The sequence below is a fragment of the Leptodactylus fuscus genome, chromosome 5 (assembly GCF_031893055.1).
Source record: "Leptodactylus fuscus isolate aLepFus1 chromosome 5, aLepFus1.hap2, whole genome shotgun sequence".
Taxonomy (NCBI): Eukaryota; Metazoa; Chordata; class Amphibia; order Anura; family Leptodactylidae; genus Leptodactylus; species Leptodactylus fuscus.
The window spans coordinates 116,308,773-116,327,982 of NC_134269.1; the positions used below are offsets into that span (position 1 = coordinate 116,308,773).

At 40.6% G+C, this 19,210-nt stretch overlaps 1 protein-coding gene across 1 annotated transcript in view; it reads right to left on the reverse strand.

The window, feature by feature from the left end:
* Positions 1–19,029, reverse strand: part of FBXL13 (F-box and leucine rich repeat protein 13) — a 131,310-nt gene extending 112,281 nt beyond the window's left edge. Inside the window, exons 1-6 of the mRNA XM_075274106.1 lie at positions 18,891–19,029; positions 17,842–17,945; positions 11,820–11,913; positions 9,703–9,770; positions 7,237–7,391; positions 2,653–2,762 (exon numbers count right to left, since the gene is read on the reverse strand). Coding sequence (XP_075130207.1) covers positions 2,653–2,762; positions 7,237–7,391; positions 9,703–9,770; positions 11,820–11,913; positions 17,842–17,945; positions 18,891–18,965 — 606 coding nt within the window. The 5' untranslated portion in view covers positions 18,966–19,029. The remainder of the gene's footprint in view (positions 1–2,652; positions 2,763–7,236; positions 7,392–9,702; positions 9,771–11,819; positions 11,914–17,841; positions 17,946–18,890) is intronic.
* Between the last annotated feature and the right edge of the window lie 181 nt (positions 19,030–19,210).

Sequence of the window (19,210 nt, forward strand, 5' to 3'; positions counted from 1 at the left end):
AAAGCCTCCTCCATGTTTCACAGTAGGACAGTGTTCTTTTCAAGATATGCTTCATTTTTCCATCTGTGAATATAGAGCTGATGTGCCTTGCCATAAAGTTCAATTTTTGTCTCATCTGTCCATAGGACATTCTCCCAGAAGCTTTGTGGCTCATCAACAATTTGTATTTATTATTACTTTTGTCAGATTCAAGTTATTTCTGTGACCACTGTGGGTTTTTCTTTCATTAAACAAGGCATGCCATCAATTTTGTCCATGTGTGTAAGTCACTGTCGAAAGTTTCTGGAAGTCTCCCTCTTCCCTATTTAACATGCGCACTCAATGTTTGCATGTTTGCAGAGAGGTTTGAAAAGATAAGGGCCACCAACTACATGTATAGCTAACTTAAGAATAACAGGAGTATTGGAAGCTGATATTTTTAGTACTGCTTGACCTTCTCTCTGCTTTGGTTGTCCTTCTGTCTCTAGAACCGACAGGGTACAGGCTAGTTGCTGTTGGATTGTATTCTCAGACTGACTGCTGAGTCCTTTGCTTGAAATCAACCCAAAAGTGACATTCTGTTAGAACTTTAATTTACCCATTTCACTGGCTTGGTATAACTTGTTATTTTTAGTAGAATATTCCAATAAGGGCTTGTTCACACGGGGTAAGAGGGGGCGGATATTGGCGCTGAATCCACATCAGAATCCACCCCCTCACAATAGAGGTCTATGTAGACCACTAGCTTACTTTTTTTCCTGAGCGGCATGTTCCCACTCACGGAAAAAAAGAAGCGAGCTGCCCTTTCTTCAGACGGATTCCGTGGCTGAATCAGCTGCAATGTCCACCTCGCGGCAGCACGCTCCGGGCTAGGCCCATTCATTTGGGCCTACTCCCGAGCGAGAAGCCGCGACAGTCGTATTTTCGTCCTATTCTGACGCGGCTTCGCGCTTCAAAATCAGGACCAAAATACGCCCTTCTTGCCCCGTCTGAACTAGGCCTAAGGATTACCAAGCACTTTATGGTGATTTTTTAGGATAAGCTGTTTGTGCATTTGTATTCTGAATTTTTCAACAATTTTCTGCCTTGTAGGCTCTCTCCAATTGTCAGTTTTCCCCGAGTTCAACTTTAGTTTGAGCGGAGACAAAATTCTACAGTATATTGTCTCCCATTCACTACACATAGAGAAGTGGAGCTCTTATCTCAGCAGCACACACATAAGCAGCATGGAACATTCAGCAGTGCTGACTAGTATAGCTGTGAAGATAGCATCGAGGTGAGACAGAAAACTTACTAGAGCCCATCACCAACATCTATGTGTGTCTTTCTGACTCTCTCACTGACGCAAGTAAGCAATTTCTTTCTTTTTTTTTTTTATGTAGGGCTCACAATGTACATTTTTCCCTATCAGTATGTTTTTGGAGTATGGGAGGAAATCCACGCAAACACAGGGAGAACATACAAACTCCTTGCAGATGTTGTTCCTGGCAGGATTCAAACCCAGGACTACAGCACTGCAAGGCTGCAGTGCTAACCACGGGCCACCGTGTTGCCCCCTCAAGTAATCAATTTCATCACTGAGCTAATAAGCCATCTTGTTTCTTAAGAATAGACTGGCAGTGAACATTTTAGGATTAAGAAGGGGGAAGGAGAAAGGAGGAAATGAACATGATGAGTGCAGAAATAGTAATTCTTCTCTATTATAGGAAACATATCAGGTGTATTTCAAACAATAAACCATCCATAGGTCCTTATGAACTGCTGGGATTAGTGTCCCAAATAGCCCCTATTCTAACCCTGTCTGTGCCAGCTGTTTACATTTTACACTGAGCTATACTCCTTGTCCACGCACAATTCTTCACTGAAGACCTGACAGATTCCATGTAAGATATATCACAGTTTCTTATATTTGTGTGTACTACTGACCTATGCAAAGTTTGTTCACATCATGGTTATGACCTCTGCATAAAATATATGCCAGGACATATGTGTGAAATGGAATCTTCTGACAGATGCCATACAATGACATCTGTCAACTATAACAAAAAAAGAAAAAAATATATAAATTTAACATAAGCATTCTACTACCTATAGCATACTATAGCAAAAAAAAAAAATAAACAAATAAATTAAAAAAAAAAATTATATATATATATATATATATATATATATATATATATATATATATATTTATGTAACTTAAACATTTTTATTGTACTGAATGCCATTGTATGAAATAGCATCGTCTACTATACTATTCCATAGTGGTGTTTTTTGCAGTATACTCACATACAGTATATTGGGCCAAAAGGACATGTTTTATTTTGTTTGTTTTTTTTGTCAGGCAAACATATAGACACCGGAAATGAATACAGCCTTTAAAGGAAATTTTTGGTTAGTATTAAAGTTGATCTAACATTTTCATATATGCATCACCTTTCCAGAAGGGTGTAATTTAATGAATATTGTGCTGCAAGAGAAGGCCATCATGTCCTTATTAAAGAAAGAAAGCTTTGCTAATGGAAAAGTTCTATGAATGTTTATATTTCTAAGTCATTGTGAAAACATGCAGTGTATTTTTAGATCCCAGATAACAATTTTAAGTCCCTTACTTGGTGTGTCTAAAATTAATTTAGTCTATGTCAACATTACAACTCTTAGGCTTACACATACCTCAAAGTACTCTCTTTTCTTTTTGGAATCCTGAGTTTCAGCGTTCCATGCTTTTAAGATTTTTTTTAGGAAGGCATTGTCAAAAACACTCTGAATTCTGGTCGAAGCCTCTGGAATAAAAGAAATAGGTATTATTATTATTCTCATTCTTTAAGAACATGTGTATTCATTAGAACATCTGCTTGCTCTCAAAGTCTTCAGTTCTCCTCCACCCAGTTTCTAATGTCAGTGAGACCTTATAGATCTTGGCAATGGTTTATTACTTGTAGGCTTTTCACAGATAATTACCATAATTTCAGAAAATCGAGTTTTTCTAATTTCTTCCAACAGTCATTAGTGCATTGCCTTTGGGAACCCACACTCAATCCAAATGCCATAATTTACTGCATCCTTAAAGTGGTTATGCCATGATAAACATTTATCACGTATCCATAGGGGGTGTCATGCATGTGCACAACCACTTCATTAGCTGTGTATAGGACCTTCAGAAAAAGCGCTGTATGTAGCTTTCTCTCACTCACTTGATGCAGTGGCAGAGAGCATGTGTGACCACCGCTATTTTACTATGTTAAAAATACATTATTGTGGGCATTAGGAGGGAATATTGTCTGGGCTTAAAGGGGTTTTCCCATCTCCTTGTTTCAGCAGTCTGCCTGCAGTCTCCTCTTCTCACTTCTTGTATTTCTCCTTTTCCTCCATCTCCTTTTGCTGAACGGGACACTGAGGTAACAATACTTATGCAGATCAGATAATTTGCATATGCTTGTAGAGAATGGACTCAATGTTATCTGTGTGTTTACATCGAAAAATAACAGACTCAGCTTTATCAGCAAACTGCAATTAGCTGAACTGATTGTCCTGTCAGCAACAGTAAGTGACGTCACTTGTCCTATCTCACAGGTCTGTGGTTATAGCAGCGCTGTGTAAACAATGGGAGGAATAAGTTCACATAGCAAGCATACAAAGCAGCATTTCTAAAGCAATATATTTAGGAAAAGCATTTAATTTACATAAGTTACCAGTAAAAATAGGATCCTTGAGATGGGACAATCCCTTTCATTTTTATGGCCGATCCTTGTCATAAGTCTTAAGTACCTGAATGGAAGGTTGCCCAACCCAAACTAATCAATTGTAAAGAGTCAATTCTAGCGTCTGTCTGGTACACAATATGGGGCAGGAAGCAGAAAACTCTACTGTATAGCAGCTGTGCACCTTTATTGCATCTTAGCGCTCATTGAAGTCAGTGGCAGCTGAACTGCAGTGAAGGCGCTGGCCAATATATAGCAGACAGAGCTTTTTTGCTTTCGGTCATTCATTTTAACACATTGGTGGGCCCTGTGCAAAGATTTCATAAGTGGGCCCCTCCATCATCACCACCGAATAATACCTGACCTGCACAAATTATAATGCTCCCTCAATGGCCTCCACATAGTATAATGCCACTCAGTGGCTCTCATGCAGTATAATGGCTCCCTAGTGGCCCCATACAATATGCCCCTTATAATGTTCCCCTCCAGGTTGCCCCCCACAGATTCATCTCCTCCTACAGATTTCCCACACAAATTCATGTTTCCCCACCCCTCTAGATGCCCCACTTTGTGACCCCCCCCACCCGCCCAAGTTGCCCCCACCATGTCATGCCCTTCTCAGGTTGCCCGTCAGTATCATGTCCCCTCATACTGACATGTCCCACTCAGGATGCCCCCACAGTATCATGTCCTTACAGGTTAGAACAACAGACAATGTAAATTCTATATAAGACAGGTATTATATAATAGTGAGTATGTGCAGCTATTGTTCGATCATTATCTTTAAAGCACTATTAACTCTAGAGTGCTGCACATATGAAAAGATTTAATCAATACACAATAGGACAAGTACAAAACAAGAATTAAATGTGTGACATTGAAGTAATACTTCCTATTACTCTTTTATGTGTGCTGCAACTTACACCGTCACAAAAACATTATGCTTTTAACAACACTCTTATATTTTACATTTTTAACACAAAATTTGTTATCTAAACACAAGGAAACCTCAATTGCCAGCATTAACAATTAAAAGATATAGCTGAGTACTGCCACCTGTTGGTTAGTTCTTTGGTTGCAAAATTCTCATGTGATTTTATTTATGATTTATAATATGTGCTTGATGGTAGCCCAACACCTCCACTGACTAGGAATTTAAAGGGGCTATGGCACTTGTGTGAGCGCTGCAGCCTCTTAAAGACTTACGTCTTTCTGGACACTGTTTGTACTGGTGACGCCATCACAAGGTGACGGCTTTGTGAATTCACTTGTACGGGAAAAAAATGTAGTGCATGATATCGCGGCAACTAAAAGCTCATTATTCTGCAATGGACATGATCCATAAGTTGTAAGCATTGAAAACGGTGCAATGTTCACATGAGCACCATGAACCCTGTAAACAGACAAACAGCCAGGTGGCCAAGAACCAGGCTACAATGATTTGATAGTTATGACCTATCCAAAGGCTAAAAGGCCGTCTTTTAGATTTCTCTTATGTTCATCTCACATGTCAGTGTTGTCTATTTTTGCTTCTTATCATTTTATAATGGGCAATTCTTGGGAGTTTGAGGTATTTTACGACAAAGCCTTGTGCATTTTGAGGGTATTTCGTCCCTTAAAGAGGACCTTTCACCATTTTGCCCATAGGCAGTTCTATATACTGCTGGAAAGCTGACAGTGCGCTGAGTTCAGCGCACTGTCGGCTTTCCCGATCTGGGCCCAGTGTGAAGAGCTTACGGTCCGGTACCGTAGCTCTTCTATGGTCAGAAGGGCGTTTCTGACCCTTAGCCAGAGACGTCCTTCTTCACAGCACAGCCAATCGCGCTGTGCTGTGAGAGCCGGGAGGAACTCCCCCCTCCCTCCCTGATAATGCTTGTCTATGGACGAGTACTGCGAGCAGAGGCGCTTCCCAAAAGCGCTCCAAGTCCTGAGGCATACGAACCACATGTCTCTTTCCAACATGAAGTACTGAAAAGCCAAAGGGAAATAACCAGGCATAGCTAAATCCCTTAGCTCGGAGATAATCCGTCACTTCTGAAGAGTAGAAGGTGCTAAGTCCTGATACAGCTTCAGCAAGTGTCCCTCATATGATAAATTGGCTGCATCCCTAGCTGCTCGAAGAAGATCCACAGTATGCATATGGGAAAAAAGGGAACACACCACGTCCCGCGGCAGGGCCCCTGCACTCGGTTTGAGGCAAATGGCCCTGTGGATCCTCTCCAACTCCATTTTTGAAGCGAGATCCTCACCAACTAACGAGGAGAAGATACTGGCTGCAATAGAGGGAAGTTGTTCTTGCATGTAGGTTTCTGGAAGACCCAGTATTACGCAGATTCCTGCGGCGGGAACGATTGTCCAAGTTCTCCATCGCTAAATAAGTGTAATTGAAATGGGCAGCGTGGGTGACCAGGCGCTCGGACACGGAGGAGGCAACATGTTGCAGCTCTCCCTGACAAGCCTCCAACCTATCTACTCGGTGGGTAACATTAGCAAAGTCCTCACGAAATGTAGTGAGCTCTTTCAGCACAGGAGCCATAGCATTCGAAAGAGACTGAGACAAAGTCTTTTTTAAATACCCCTTAGAGATAGATGACGAGGAGTTATCCTGCAAGGAGCCATCTCCGTCGGAGTCATGTAGCACTGCACGCTGTCGGATCATTTCATCAGGCGCCATCTTCCCCGGAGAAGAAGAGAATCCTGAAGTCTGCTGCTTTTTAAGAAATTTTTGCATTCCCACCGACTGGAGTTGCCTGTCCTTCGGTTCTGGAGAGTCTGTAGCCTTTCCATGGCCAATCTTGACCATATTCAATCCAAAAAGGTAAGTGCTCGCGTGTACGGCTCGGAATGAGCAGAGCTAGCCGTAAACGCGAGCACTTCCCATTCACTTCAATGGGAGCGCTCGTAGTGAAAAAAGCAGCCCATTCATTTCAATGAGGAGCGCTCGTATGCCGGCTCCCATTGAAATGAATGGGAACTGCTTTATACGCGCTGATTCTGAACGTGTTTTAAAGTTCAGAATCAGGCAGCGTATCAGTAGTGTGAATGCACACTAGAGAAAAACTTGAAAAGTCTGCAAAATTTTTAATAATTTATATTTGCAAAAATCTTTAATTTTTAATAGTCTACAATAGCCATATAATGCATGCCCACTGATTTTCCTCATTTTTATGTATATAAAATACATTATATGTATAATCCACAAACAGTAAACACTGTGGTTCTGTTCATATACACGTCATAAATTTTATTCACCACAGATCCATGACAACTATGCTGAATCCATTTTGAAATAGATCCCAACAAATATTGATTTCTTTTGGGTTTCCTATATTCTCAGCAACATGAATTGTGCTGCTGCAGACAGCCAGAACCATTAAGGAAAAACTATAAATAGTAATGAAAATATTCTACAATAAATAAAACGAATATTCACATAAAACAATCACATAAATCTGATACAATTATCCATATCTGTGTAATTTGCAGAATGACTCTACAGACCACACTAGCACTATGTCCACTGCAGAATTACTATATGTATATAATGAAAACTTACGTATATGTTGCTTATTTCGAAATTTCACCCACTTATTCCAGCAGCGTATTAAGGATCGCAAAAATGTTTTCGTATGATGTTGTTCAGCATTCTGCAGCTTGACCTGTGTATCCAGTCTCTTGGCTTTTTGTGTTGCACAATATTCCAACCACGCACTGCATGTTGGGAAGTGTAAATTTTTTATTAGGCTTTCACACAAGCTTTCAATAGATGAAATTAAATCCATGTAATCCAATCTGAAACATGGCATACAACTGACATGGTTAATTGGTACCAAGTGGCTCTGAAAGGATTCTGTCTAGAAATGTCTTTAAAATATTGTTGGACATACGTTTGCATTGCAGTGTTATTAGGGCAGGTTTACAGTACTTTATGAATTCCATTATGAAAGTGTCTGTTAAAAAAACAAAAATCCTTCAGTATAATAACGGACAAAAACAGACAGTAATGGATGCTACCTGTGTTTCCCCAAAAATAAGACAGTGTCTTATATTAAATTGTCGTCCTAAATATAGGACCTGTCTTATTTTCGGGGATGTCTTATTACAACCAGCAGTCATGCCGGCACTTCCTTAGCGGAGCGTCAGCATGACTGCCGGTTGTAGGTAGTGTAGTGTAGGGGAGGGGGGGAAGGTATCATACTTACCTTTCCCATCTTCCTAGCAGCGCTGGTGCTGCTGTTCATCCCGGCAGTGGTGGGCGGGGCTTAGCGATCCCCACTTCACTGACACAGCAGCCGTGCTCTGTGCTCCGTGTGCACAGGAAAGCCGGCTGCTGCCTCTGCCTCTGGGATGAGCTGGGAGACTGTGCACACGGCTGCTGTGTCAGTGAAGTGGGGATCGCTAAGCCCCGCCCACGAAAACTCAGCTAAGCCCCGCCCACCACTGCCGGACATGCCTTATTTTTGGGGGGTGCCTTATATTAGGCAATTCAACAGAAACCCCCCTCACATTCCTTACTTTCGGGGGTGTCCTACTTTCGGGGAAACACAGTATAAAAGTCTAAATGATTAAAGTCCATAGCACTGAAAATGAGAAACTTTACTCCTAGGTATTCAGACTGCTCCATTTTCAATGTGTGCAACTGCAACAACATTTTATAAAACCACTATTTAGCGTTAACTATGCATGTGTTTTGTTCATGGATTCTTTAATGGTGGTGTCAGGGGAGGGATCCTCAATGGTCAAAATGTACTTCAACATCTTACCTGCTGAAGAGGCCTTCCTTGATACTATCTTAATGAAACCATAATAGTCACCTTTGCCTTTTAAACTTTTAACCAGATGTAAGGCATAGTGTACAGCCCACCAAACGGTTTCAGTAAGGTTTCAGTAAAACCCGACATATAGGCTTTTGCTGTCCGCTTGAAAAGTCAGACATCTTTGTGAACGGACACTTAAGGACACCCACGGACAGTAAAAGAACACACCCAATGTCCATTTAAATCAATGCAAAATGTCATGGACACAGCTAGTGTCCGCTGCTAATGTCCGCACAAGATTTTGAACGGACATTAGCAGCGGACACTAGCTGTCGGACACCGACGGTAGTGTGAACGCTCCCTTAGCTGTACAGCTATGGAATCTGAGGGTAAACAGAATGCTCCATTCACCCATTTTTTATTTTTTTTTTATAAAACAAAATTACTCAAAATAGTCACATATAGGTTATTTGCTGGCAACATGGTGGCTCAGTGGTTAGCACTGCAGCCTTGCAACGCTGGGGTCCTGAGTTCGAATCCCACCAGGAGCAACATCTGCGAGGATTTTGTATGTTCTCCCCGTGTTTGTGTGGATTGCCTCCCATTCTACAAGGACATACTGATAGAAAAACATGTACATTGTGATCACTATATGGGGCTCACAATGTACATTTAAAAAAAAAAAAAAAAAAAAAAAAGTTAAGTTTATTTGCTAGAAGTATTTTCTACATCATGACCTCTCTCTTGTATTTCCATGATTTATGTGGTTATTTTTCTAACTGAACTCATAGGTGTAAAATAGTATATCTTAAAAACTGCAGCACACTGTCCCCTAGAGACAGTCAGTGTGTTTTTATTGTACTGCTAAAGAAATGGCAAGGCAAGGTCTATATTAGTCATGACCTCATTGCTGCCTCCTAATATCTAATACATGCCTGAGTAATCCATCACAAAGACTTGGCAATAATACTTCATATCATAGTAAAGATTATTTTCTAATGCCATGTCTAATTTTTCCATGATGTCAAAGCCAAGCACAAAAAGAAATTGTGATTATAATAATTGTAAGTAGCTGCTATGGACACATAAACCTAATACTACTTGCAGTGGTAATACATCTTGTACAGTGATAAAATAGTGTACACATTGTGGTAAAGTACCACATTGACTGGCTTTTAGACTGGACTCATATTATACCCTTAAGAAGATCTAAAATATTTCAAGGATAAATACAGCTAATCCCTTTCAGGCAGTAATGTACTCACTCAAAATACAGCTTCTGCAGCTTGTTGATGTAAAATGTGTATGCCTTTTTAAACAACTCTGGTGACACCTGAATGGAAAAAGAAGACCTGTGTCAAGGAATGTTAATAGGAAAATCCCCTGGTTTGTACCCAGGGCAATGCACAACAATCATAGGAAGCATGGCACAGATTAACAACCAAGAACGGGTTAAAAAGAAAGTGACAAATCACTTTCTTTAAATGTATTAACTAAAGTTTTACTATTAAAACATAACTGTCATACATGGCAATCAATATATAGCAAACTCTGGACAAAAAGTGAGTTTCATTGTTTAGTAACACTTAGGGCTAGTTCACACCGGGCAAGCAGGCAGTGGATTTTGAATCCGCCTCCAAATCCACTGCTCCCATTGACTTCAATGCGAGCCGCACACTTTTTTTCCACTAGCTAGCCAATGGATTTCTATCCATTTTATTTTAGGACACAAAAGTGCAGTATATTCCACTTTTATGTTCTACAAAAATAAAAAAAAAACAGTTAGAACAGTCATGAATCAGTGTTTTTACTGTAAACTGTAAATAACAACAGCGCAGCCTTGAAATAGTAGGCCATGTAATCTCACAGAAATGCGAGATTGTATGGCCTACTAGTGAAATATACAACATGCAAAATCTATCTATCCCAGCTGCAAAATGTGGTCAAACAGAATTTGTCAGTAATCCCAGGACACAATTAAAATAAACCTAGTGTACCATGCCACTGGGATTCCACACATGGCCGGCATGCACAAAAGGAGCTGTTGAAAATATACTGCCATTGGACTCTAAAGCAATGCAAACAGTTTTATAAAATCTGGGCCAGAATGATATGTTCAAAAGTATAAGGTTTGCTGAAGCTGATACATAATAAATATATACTTATTTTTCATAATGTTTGAATAGTTCACTTAATTCCAGTAAAGCTGTAATAGAGAACGTCTTTCTTGTTTGTAGCAACAGTAGAAAAAGGCCATTTCCTATGGCCTCAACAAAATCATACCCTCCTGGATCAGGTGCTGAGTTTGATATGGAAGAACCTAAAGGCTCTGTTCCCACGGAGTAACGCGCCGCTCATTCTGACACGTAAACACGTGTCAGAGAGAGGTACTTCAAAACAGATCCCATTTACTTCAATGGGTGCCGGCTTACGCATGCTACCCATTGAACTCAATGGGAGGCTTTTTTAACCTATTGCTTTCAATGTGATACGCGCGTATCACATTGAAAGCAATAGGTAAAAAAGCCTCCCAATGAGTTCAATGGGTAGAGCACGTAAGACCAAACCCATTGAAGTCAATGGGATTCTGTTTTATTCCGCTCACTCTGACAAGTGTTTACGTGTCAGAATGAGCGGAGTGTTACTCCGCGTGAAAGCAGCCAAAGGCTTTTTTACCTATAGCTTTCAATGTGATACGCGCAATAACAATAGGTAAAAAAGCCTCCCACTGAGTTCAATGGGTAGCACACGTAAGACCAAACCCATTGAAATCAATGGGATTCTGCTTTACTCCGTTCACCCTGATACGTGTTTACATGTCAGAATGAGCGGAGCGTTAACTCAGTGTGAAAGCAGCCGCCTATTGAGTTCAATGGGTAAACCGCGTATGCCGGCACCCATTGAAGTCAATGGGATCTGTTTTGAAGCGCCTAACTCTGACAAGTTTTTACGTGTCAGAATGAGCAGAACATTACTCCGTGGGAACGGAGCCAAATAGTTAGCATATAACTCAGACTTTAACCCAACATATGAATACATTTAAACCCACACTGTGACTAGATTGTTGCAAGCATGTTTAAATACTAGTGAAAGACACATAATGACTATGGTTTTAGAATGAGATGTTCAGTTAGGGTCAGGACACCCGATCAGGTTTTGTTGATGCAGTTTTTGAAACCAAAAACAGATGTGGATCATAAAGTTTAATCACACATAAAGGACAGATGGCACTTCTGTTTCTATCAATCTACTCCTGGTTGTGAAAACAAAAACTGCATTAACACAACCTGAACATGTGTCCCTACACTTAGTGCTATATGTTGTATAGTGTACAGTGTATACTTGGATACTTTTTCATGTTGTTAAGTGATAGAGGACTTACCAGTTGATCTTCATCCTGCCCAAAAAGGTATTCTAGATAGCTTCCTGCCATTGCCCTGACTTTGGGTTTCCTTGAGTCATCTATGTATGAATCCCTATTATAATAATAATACATTTTTATTTATATGGCATAATCCGCAGGGCTTTTCAAATCATATTTACACAATAGGAGTGAGGGGCCTGCTGGCAAGAGATTATGATCTATGTTAGAAACCAAATAGAGAAATGTCCTGTAACTACTAAGGCTTGGTTCACACATGCTTATGTGATCAGTCCGTTTGAATGCGGTTTGAGACTTAAAACAGACTGATGCACATACTGATTGCATACTGACATCTTTTTATGCTGATAGCAAACGCTGTCCTTTTAAAATGTGTCAGTTCACTTTAGATCTTTTTCTTTTAATCTAGGAGAAGACTTGACTAGAGGACAGATAAGGGGATTAAAAGTAGAAAATTGTAAACAGAGTAGGCCCTCTATGAAATGATGCAAAAGGGTAGCACCAAGGATGTTATCAGCACTCTAAGGGCTAGTTCACACAGGGACATGGAGGCTGATTTTGACAGCTGATTTCACTTCAAAATCAGCCCCTATAAATTGTTCCCGCCTGCTGAATTTTGTTTGGTCGTTTGGCTGATGCTCATGCAAGATTGACAGGACCAGACAGAAATGTTGAAGTTTCGCCTGGCCCTGTATTCTCATGGTTGCACCATAATTTGAAGTATGTGCCAAAACTGCAAATCACAGTCCGACTGCCAGAATATGGCAGTATCTGACAAAATATCGTCACAACTAAGATGGTAAGAAATTCTTTAAACTCTAAAAATATTTAATTATGTATATCTGCAACATAATTAGGTTTGTGGTAAAACCCCTACAAATATATTTACATAGACTTACCACTAGGTGGCAAGCTACACTTACTAAAGCGGATATCTAAAATTGACTTAGATTTCAGTGATTAGATTGGCAGGAAGCCTGCTTGCAGAATATTATAAATTATACATGCAGCATGCTTCTTTTTCACTCTTCATAGGCCGTATTCACACATCGGCAATTTACATACAGTCCTATGAAAAAGTTTGGGCACCCCTATTAATCTTAATCATTTTTAGTTCTAAATATTTTGGTATTTGCAACAGCCATTTCAGTTTGATATATCTAATAACTGATGGACACAGTAATATTTCAGGATTGAAATGAGGTTTATTGTACTAACAGAAAATGTGCAATATGCATTAAACCAAAATTTGACCGGTGCAAAAGTATGGGCACCTCAACAGAAAAGTGACATTAATATTTAGTAGATCCTCCTTTTGCAAAGATAACAGCCTCTAGTCGCTTCCTGTAGCTTTTAATCAGTTCCTGGATAAAGGTATTTTGGACAAACAATTCAAGTTCAGTTAAGTTAGATGGTCGCCGAGCATGGACAGCCCGCTTCAAATCATCCCACAGATGTTCAATGATATTCAGGTCTGGGGACTGGGATGGCCATTCCAGAACATTGTAATTGTTCCTCTGCATGAATTCCTGAGGATTTGGAGCGGTGTTTTGGATCATTGTCTTGCTGAAATATCCATCCCCGGCGTAACTTCAACTTCGTCACTGATTCTTGAACATTATTCTCAAGAATCTGCTGATACTGAGTGGAATCCATGCGACCCTCAACTTTAACAAGATTCCCGATGCCGGCATTGGCCACACAGCCCCAAAGCATGATGGAACCTCCACCAAATTTTACAGTGGGTAGCATGTGTTTTTCTTGGAATGCTGTTTCTTTTTGGACGCCATGCATAACGCCTTTTTTTTTTATAACCAAACAACTCAATTTTTGTTTCCAAAATGAAGCTGCCTTGTCCAAATGTGCTTTTTCATACCTCAGGCAACTCTATTTGTGGCGTACGTGCAGAAACGGCTTCTTTCTCATCACTCTCCCATACAGCTTCTATTTGTGCAAAGTGCGCTGTATAGTTGACCGATGCAAAGTGACACCATCTGCAGCAAGATGATGCTGCAGCTCTTTGGAGGTGGTCTGTGGATTGTCCTTGACTGTTCTCACCATTCTTCTTCTCTGCCTTTCTGATATTTTTCTTGGCCTGCCACTTCTGGGCTTAACAAGAACTGTCCCTGTGGTCTTCCATTTCCTTACTATGTTCCTCACAGTGGAAACTGACAGGTTAAATCTCTGAGACAACGTTTTGTATCCTTCCCCTGAACAACTATGTTGAACAATCTTTGTTTTCAGATCATTTGAGAGCGGGCTGTCCATGTTCGGCGACCATCAAACTTAAAGGGGCTCTATCAGCAAAATCATGCTGCTAGAGCCCCACATATGCGTGCATAGCCTTTAAAAAGGCTATTCAGGCACTGTAAAAGTTAAATTAAACTACCCCCCCGTTTTAAAATAATAACTTAGAAAAGAATCTTCTCTACTTATGGAACGTGCACCCTGGGCGGGCCTTCAGGGTGCGCCATCTTCTTCTTCCCCGCCTCTTCTTCCTCTGACGTCTTCGGGTCCCGTCCTCCTCCGGCGCTTGCTCGCGGACACTGATAAAAAAAAAACAGCCCGGGCGCATGCGCAGTAGCCGTAGTAGAAGCCGCGTGCTACTGCGCATGCGCCCGGGCTGTTTTTTTTTTATCAGTGTCCGCGAGCAAGCGCCGGAGGAGGACGGGACCCGAAGACGTCAGAGGAAGAAGAGGCGGGGAAGAAGAAGACGGCGCACCCTGAAGGCCCGCCCAGGGTGAACGTTCCGTAAGTAGAGAAGATTCTTTTCTAAGTTATTATTTTAAAACGGGGGGGTAGTTTAATTTAACTTTTACAGTGCCTGAATAGCCTTTTTAAAGGCTATGCACGCATATGTGGGGCTCTAGCAGCATGATTTTGCTGATAGAGCCCCTTTAACTGAACTTGAATTGTTTTGTAGAAAGAAATGGTCCAAAATACCTTCATCCAGGATCCAGGAACTGATTAAAAGCTACAGGAAGCGACTAGAGGCTGTTATCTTTGCAAAAGGAGGATGTACTAAATATTAATGTCACTTTTCTGTTGAGGTGCCCATATTTTTGCACCGGTCAAATTTTGGTTGAATGCATATTGCGCATTTTCTGTTAGTACAATAAACCTCATTTCAATCCTGAAATATTACTGTGTCCATCAGTTATTAGATATATCAAACTGAAATGGCTGTTGCAAACACCAAAATATTTAGAACTAAAAATGATTAAGATTAATAGGGGTGCCCAAACTTTTTCATAGGACTGTATGTATGACATCCGCATACATATTCATTCATTTCAATGTATTTATTTAGAAATCTGTGTTGCATGCTGGGTTTTTTTTCACTGGTGTGGATGTATTACGAATGTCTGACATCAATGCAAATGTATGGCTGTTAAAAAAAAAAAAAAAAAAAAAAAAAAAAAAAAGATGGCATCCGTGTGTCATCCGTTTCTCACAGATCCAGAGACAGCAAAAAATATAAGAAATGTTCCAAAAGAGGTTTATCTATTTTTTATGAATGTGAAAAACAGACCAACCACAGAAAGCGAACTACCTGATGCTAACTGCGTCTTACGCTGGGTTCACACCAGCGCTTGATTTCCATTTTCAGGTTTCCGTCTTCTGTCTGCAGACAGAAGACGGAAACCTGTCAGACTGTTTCCGGCCGTGAGCGCCGGTGAGAGTTTTGTGCTTTCCGTGGTGAAACCGTTTTTTGGGTTTTTTTAACCAGACACAAAGTCCGGTTAAAAAAAAACGGTTTCACCGCGGAGAGCACAAAACGCTCACCGGCGCTCACGGCCGGACACTTTTCAAACCCATTCAAATGAATGGGTTTGAAAAATGAAAGCAAGTTTCCATCTCCTGCCCAGTTTCGGACAGGAAACGGAAACCTGCATGACGGAGACCCGTAGCACAGATGTGAACAAGCCCTTACTGTGTATTTAGTCAAATCAGTTGCTCACATATCTGTCAGAATGTAGAGACATAATAGATTGATTTATACTGGACTGTCATCTATGTAGTTGCTCAAAATCTGATCAGGCAAAGGGGCCCAAACAGAAACCCGAACTCTATTGTGAACTTAAGGTCAGCTGCTAAGACAACATAATTGTGTTTCACTCAAATAATCTATTATAACGTTATAAGAGAGGTTTAGTCAGCTACTGTGACAGCACAAACAAATTAAAGGGATACACGGCAGTGACCTCAGAAGAGTGTTTCACACTGGCAATACACTGGGATCATACAAATATCTTTCCGTCAGGTCATTACATTACAAGTATCTTTGAATCAGGTACTCCTGTGACATCACAACAATTTCAGTCAAATAATCTATTGTAGCATCACTAGTGGGGCTTAGTCAAATACATGTCAACTACTGTAATGTAACAAATAGGATAAAATAAGATAAATTGCTATGACATCACAAGGGGGTTTCAGACAAGTAGTAGTGTATGTGTGATTTGAGTCTGGGTATCAGGTAATGTCCTAGTCTTCTATGGACACTTTCACATGACAGTATTCTACAGCAGTATGTGTATACCATAACTAGGAGTGAATCCAAAACAAAGGAATAAACACAAATCTCTTTAATATAGTCAATCTCTATTGAGGGTCCACCCCTTCTCATAAAGCATAATGAGGAGGGTCATTTCAAATGGCTATATCTCTGGAATTATAAAAAGTTAAAGCTTTTGGTGCAATATGAAAGAGGAGAATCTCATCTTCCATCTAACTGTATGTGATTTCCCACCACTCACTAAGCCCATATTAATGAGTCTAACTAGCCGTGGCCTCTGAATCAGCTGCAGAATCTGCGGCAAGATCGAGCAGGTCCTTTTTTTCTTTCCGGCATCCTGCTTCAATTGTTTTCAATAGAAGGCAGAATGAGGGACAAATCTGTCGCTGATTCATGGAATGAAATCTGATGCAAAATCAGTGGCAGATTCCACCAAGTGAACAGGGCCTGACACTATTCAATGAATGCTTTCATCTGTATTTATGGAAATGCTTTATGAAGAAACAGTGATCCCCCAAAGATACATATCACGGCCTAGCACCCCATTTCTTGGCCCCTACATGGTATAACGTCCCATTTACACACACTATAATGTCTCATAATGGCCTCCAGACAGTATAATGTCCCATAGTGGCCTCCTCACAAGGTATAATGTCCCACAATGGCCCCTTCACACAGTATAATTTCCAATAGTGGCCCCTGAACACAGTATTATGTCCCATAGTGGCTCCTACGGTGTTCCTTTAAAATTTTTGGGCTTCCCCACAAAAGGACTGTTATTATACTCGGTGGGTCTTTTCAGATCCTCAGAGTATAATGATTGGAGGCCCAGAGGAGGTGATCAAATATTAAAAAAAAAACAGTGTTACTTGTTGTTACGTGACTCCCTGTTCAGCTTTCGGCCCTCTTCAATGACCTCACAGATGTGACATTGTCACAAGGTGAAGCCATTGAGGAGGGCTGAAGGCTGAACAGGGAGTCACATCGGAGCCCAAGAGAGGCAAGTAACATTGTTTTTTTTATGTTTTATCATCTCCATTATACTTCAGGTTCTAAAAAAACCTGTAATGATAGTAGTTTTGGTTCGGACTTATGTAGTTCAAATGGAACCACCAGCAGGGTTTACCAAACAAATACTTGTATATCCCATATCAAGGCCCTGGTAGCGCAGGCACCATGGAGGGGCTGAATTAGAAGAGATGACTTATTTAAAAAAAAAAAAACAAAGCAGCCGCAGTTAGCATCTGGCGGAGAAGTGGTCCCCCTCAGGAGTTTGGTACCTCAGGCACATGAGCTTTTAGAAGTTATATTATGCCACCAATGGGTACAGCAGTATCCTGGAGAGGTTTAGATAGAGAATCTTTGGTCATTTTCAACCTCAGTCATAGATATGCAAAAGAACATGAAACCTATAAAGTTAGCTCTGGCTCTGCGATGATGTACTAATATTCACAACGAATTATCACTATAAAGTTATATTATCCATGAACAGTATAGTAGTACCATAGAAGAGAATGACAACCCTTCTCTAACATCTCCTTGATCTTCTCCTCCAAGAACAGGAGGGGATTTTCGGGACACATAGCACATAGCCCACATAGTAAAGCCTGCAAAAAAAAAAAAAAAAAAAAAAAAAAAAGATGTAGAAAATATGTATTTACAAGCAATACATTAAAAAAAATACTCTAAACTTACAAAATGTTGTTCTGTACATTTCCTCGTTAGTTTCTGTATGAAGTTATGTTACATTTATATGATGTCTTCTGGCATTTATCCTTACTTGCTTGTAAATAATTAAAAACCAATAAAATAAGATTTACAAAAAAAAAATGTTGTTCTGTACATGTATCTACTTCGGAAGAAAGAAGACAATCTTCTCTTTTATATGACACCAAAAGCAAGTTTCTATGTTTTTTCACATCTGAGATATAGAAATATACTTGCTTGAAGTGAACCTACCCTAATTTTCTCTATATTTTACACTGCCTGTACTCCAAGCCCCTACACCATACCCAGTAAGAGGCAGAAACAGATCTCAATACAGAAACAAGGGGGAGAATATAGAAACGCAGGATTTCACGGTAATTTTTCAGTGTAAAAGGATTGTACACAAAAAGTACTTTTTCACAGCCAAGTGCTTGACACTGTTGTATAAATATAGTCTTACACTGACGTGATGGGGTCTTTGCTGAGAATGTCACATTTGTTACTCCAATTGATGCCTCCATCTTGAGAATACTTTAAGGCACAGGAGCGAGATTCCCACCCTGTGCATGAAGAGTGAAGCTGGCATGGAGGAGAGGGTCTGAACTCAGGCTGGATGGGTGTATTAGTGCCAGAGACCCCCATTGTACTTACAGATATAAACTGGTTTAAGACTGAGGCATCAATTGGGGCAACAAAAGATAGGAAGAAAAAGAATCTACAGTAACATTAAGTTTCCTCACAGTTACATCACTTTTGTCCACTTTGTGCATTCTGTCACCTTTATTGCTAGCTATGTGCCATTATGATCTGCCATCTAGGTGAGGTTGTAATGAAATTGGTGTTACCTCATAGATGTGGGGCAAGGAGTGCTGCTTGATGTAGTTCCTAAGCTGGACATCTGCATTACGTAGAGATGCCATGTTAGTGGGCTGTGAGAGATTGTCTCTCCATGCAGCGCCCTGACACAAGACTGCGGCGTCTCCCGTCCCCTAGCAACCGCCCAAACCTCTCTAAGAGCGACAGCCACACCCACTAGACTCAGAGGCGCTGTGACGAGCCGCCCATTTATAGTGCTGGACCATATAGCGACATGGTGCGTGACCTTCACTTATTATACACTGCAGAGGCGGCACGGCACGGTATAGTACGGCACGGTATAGTACGA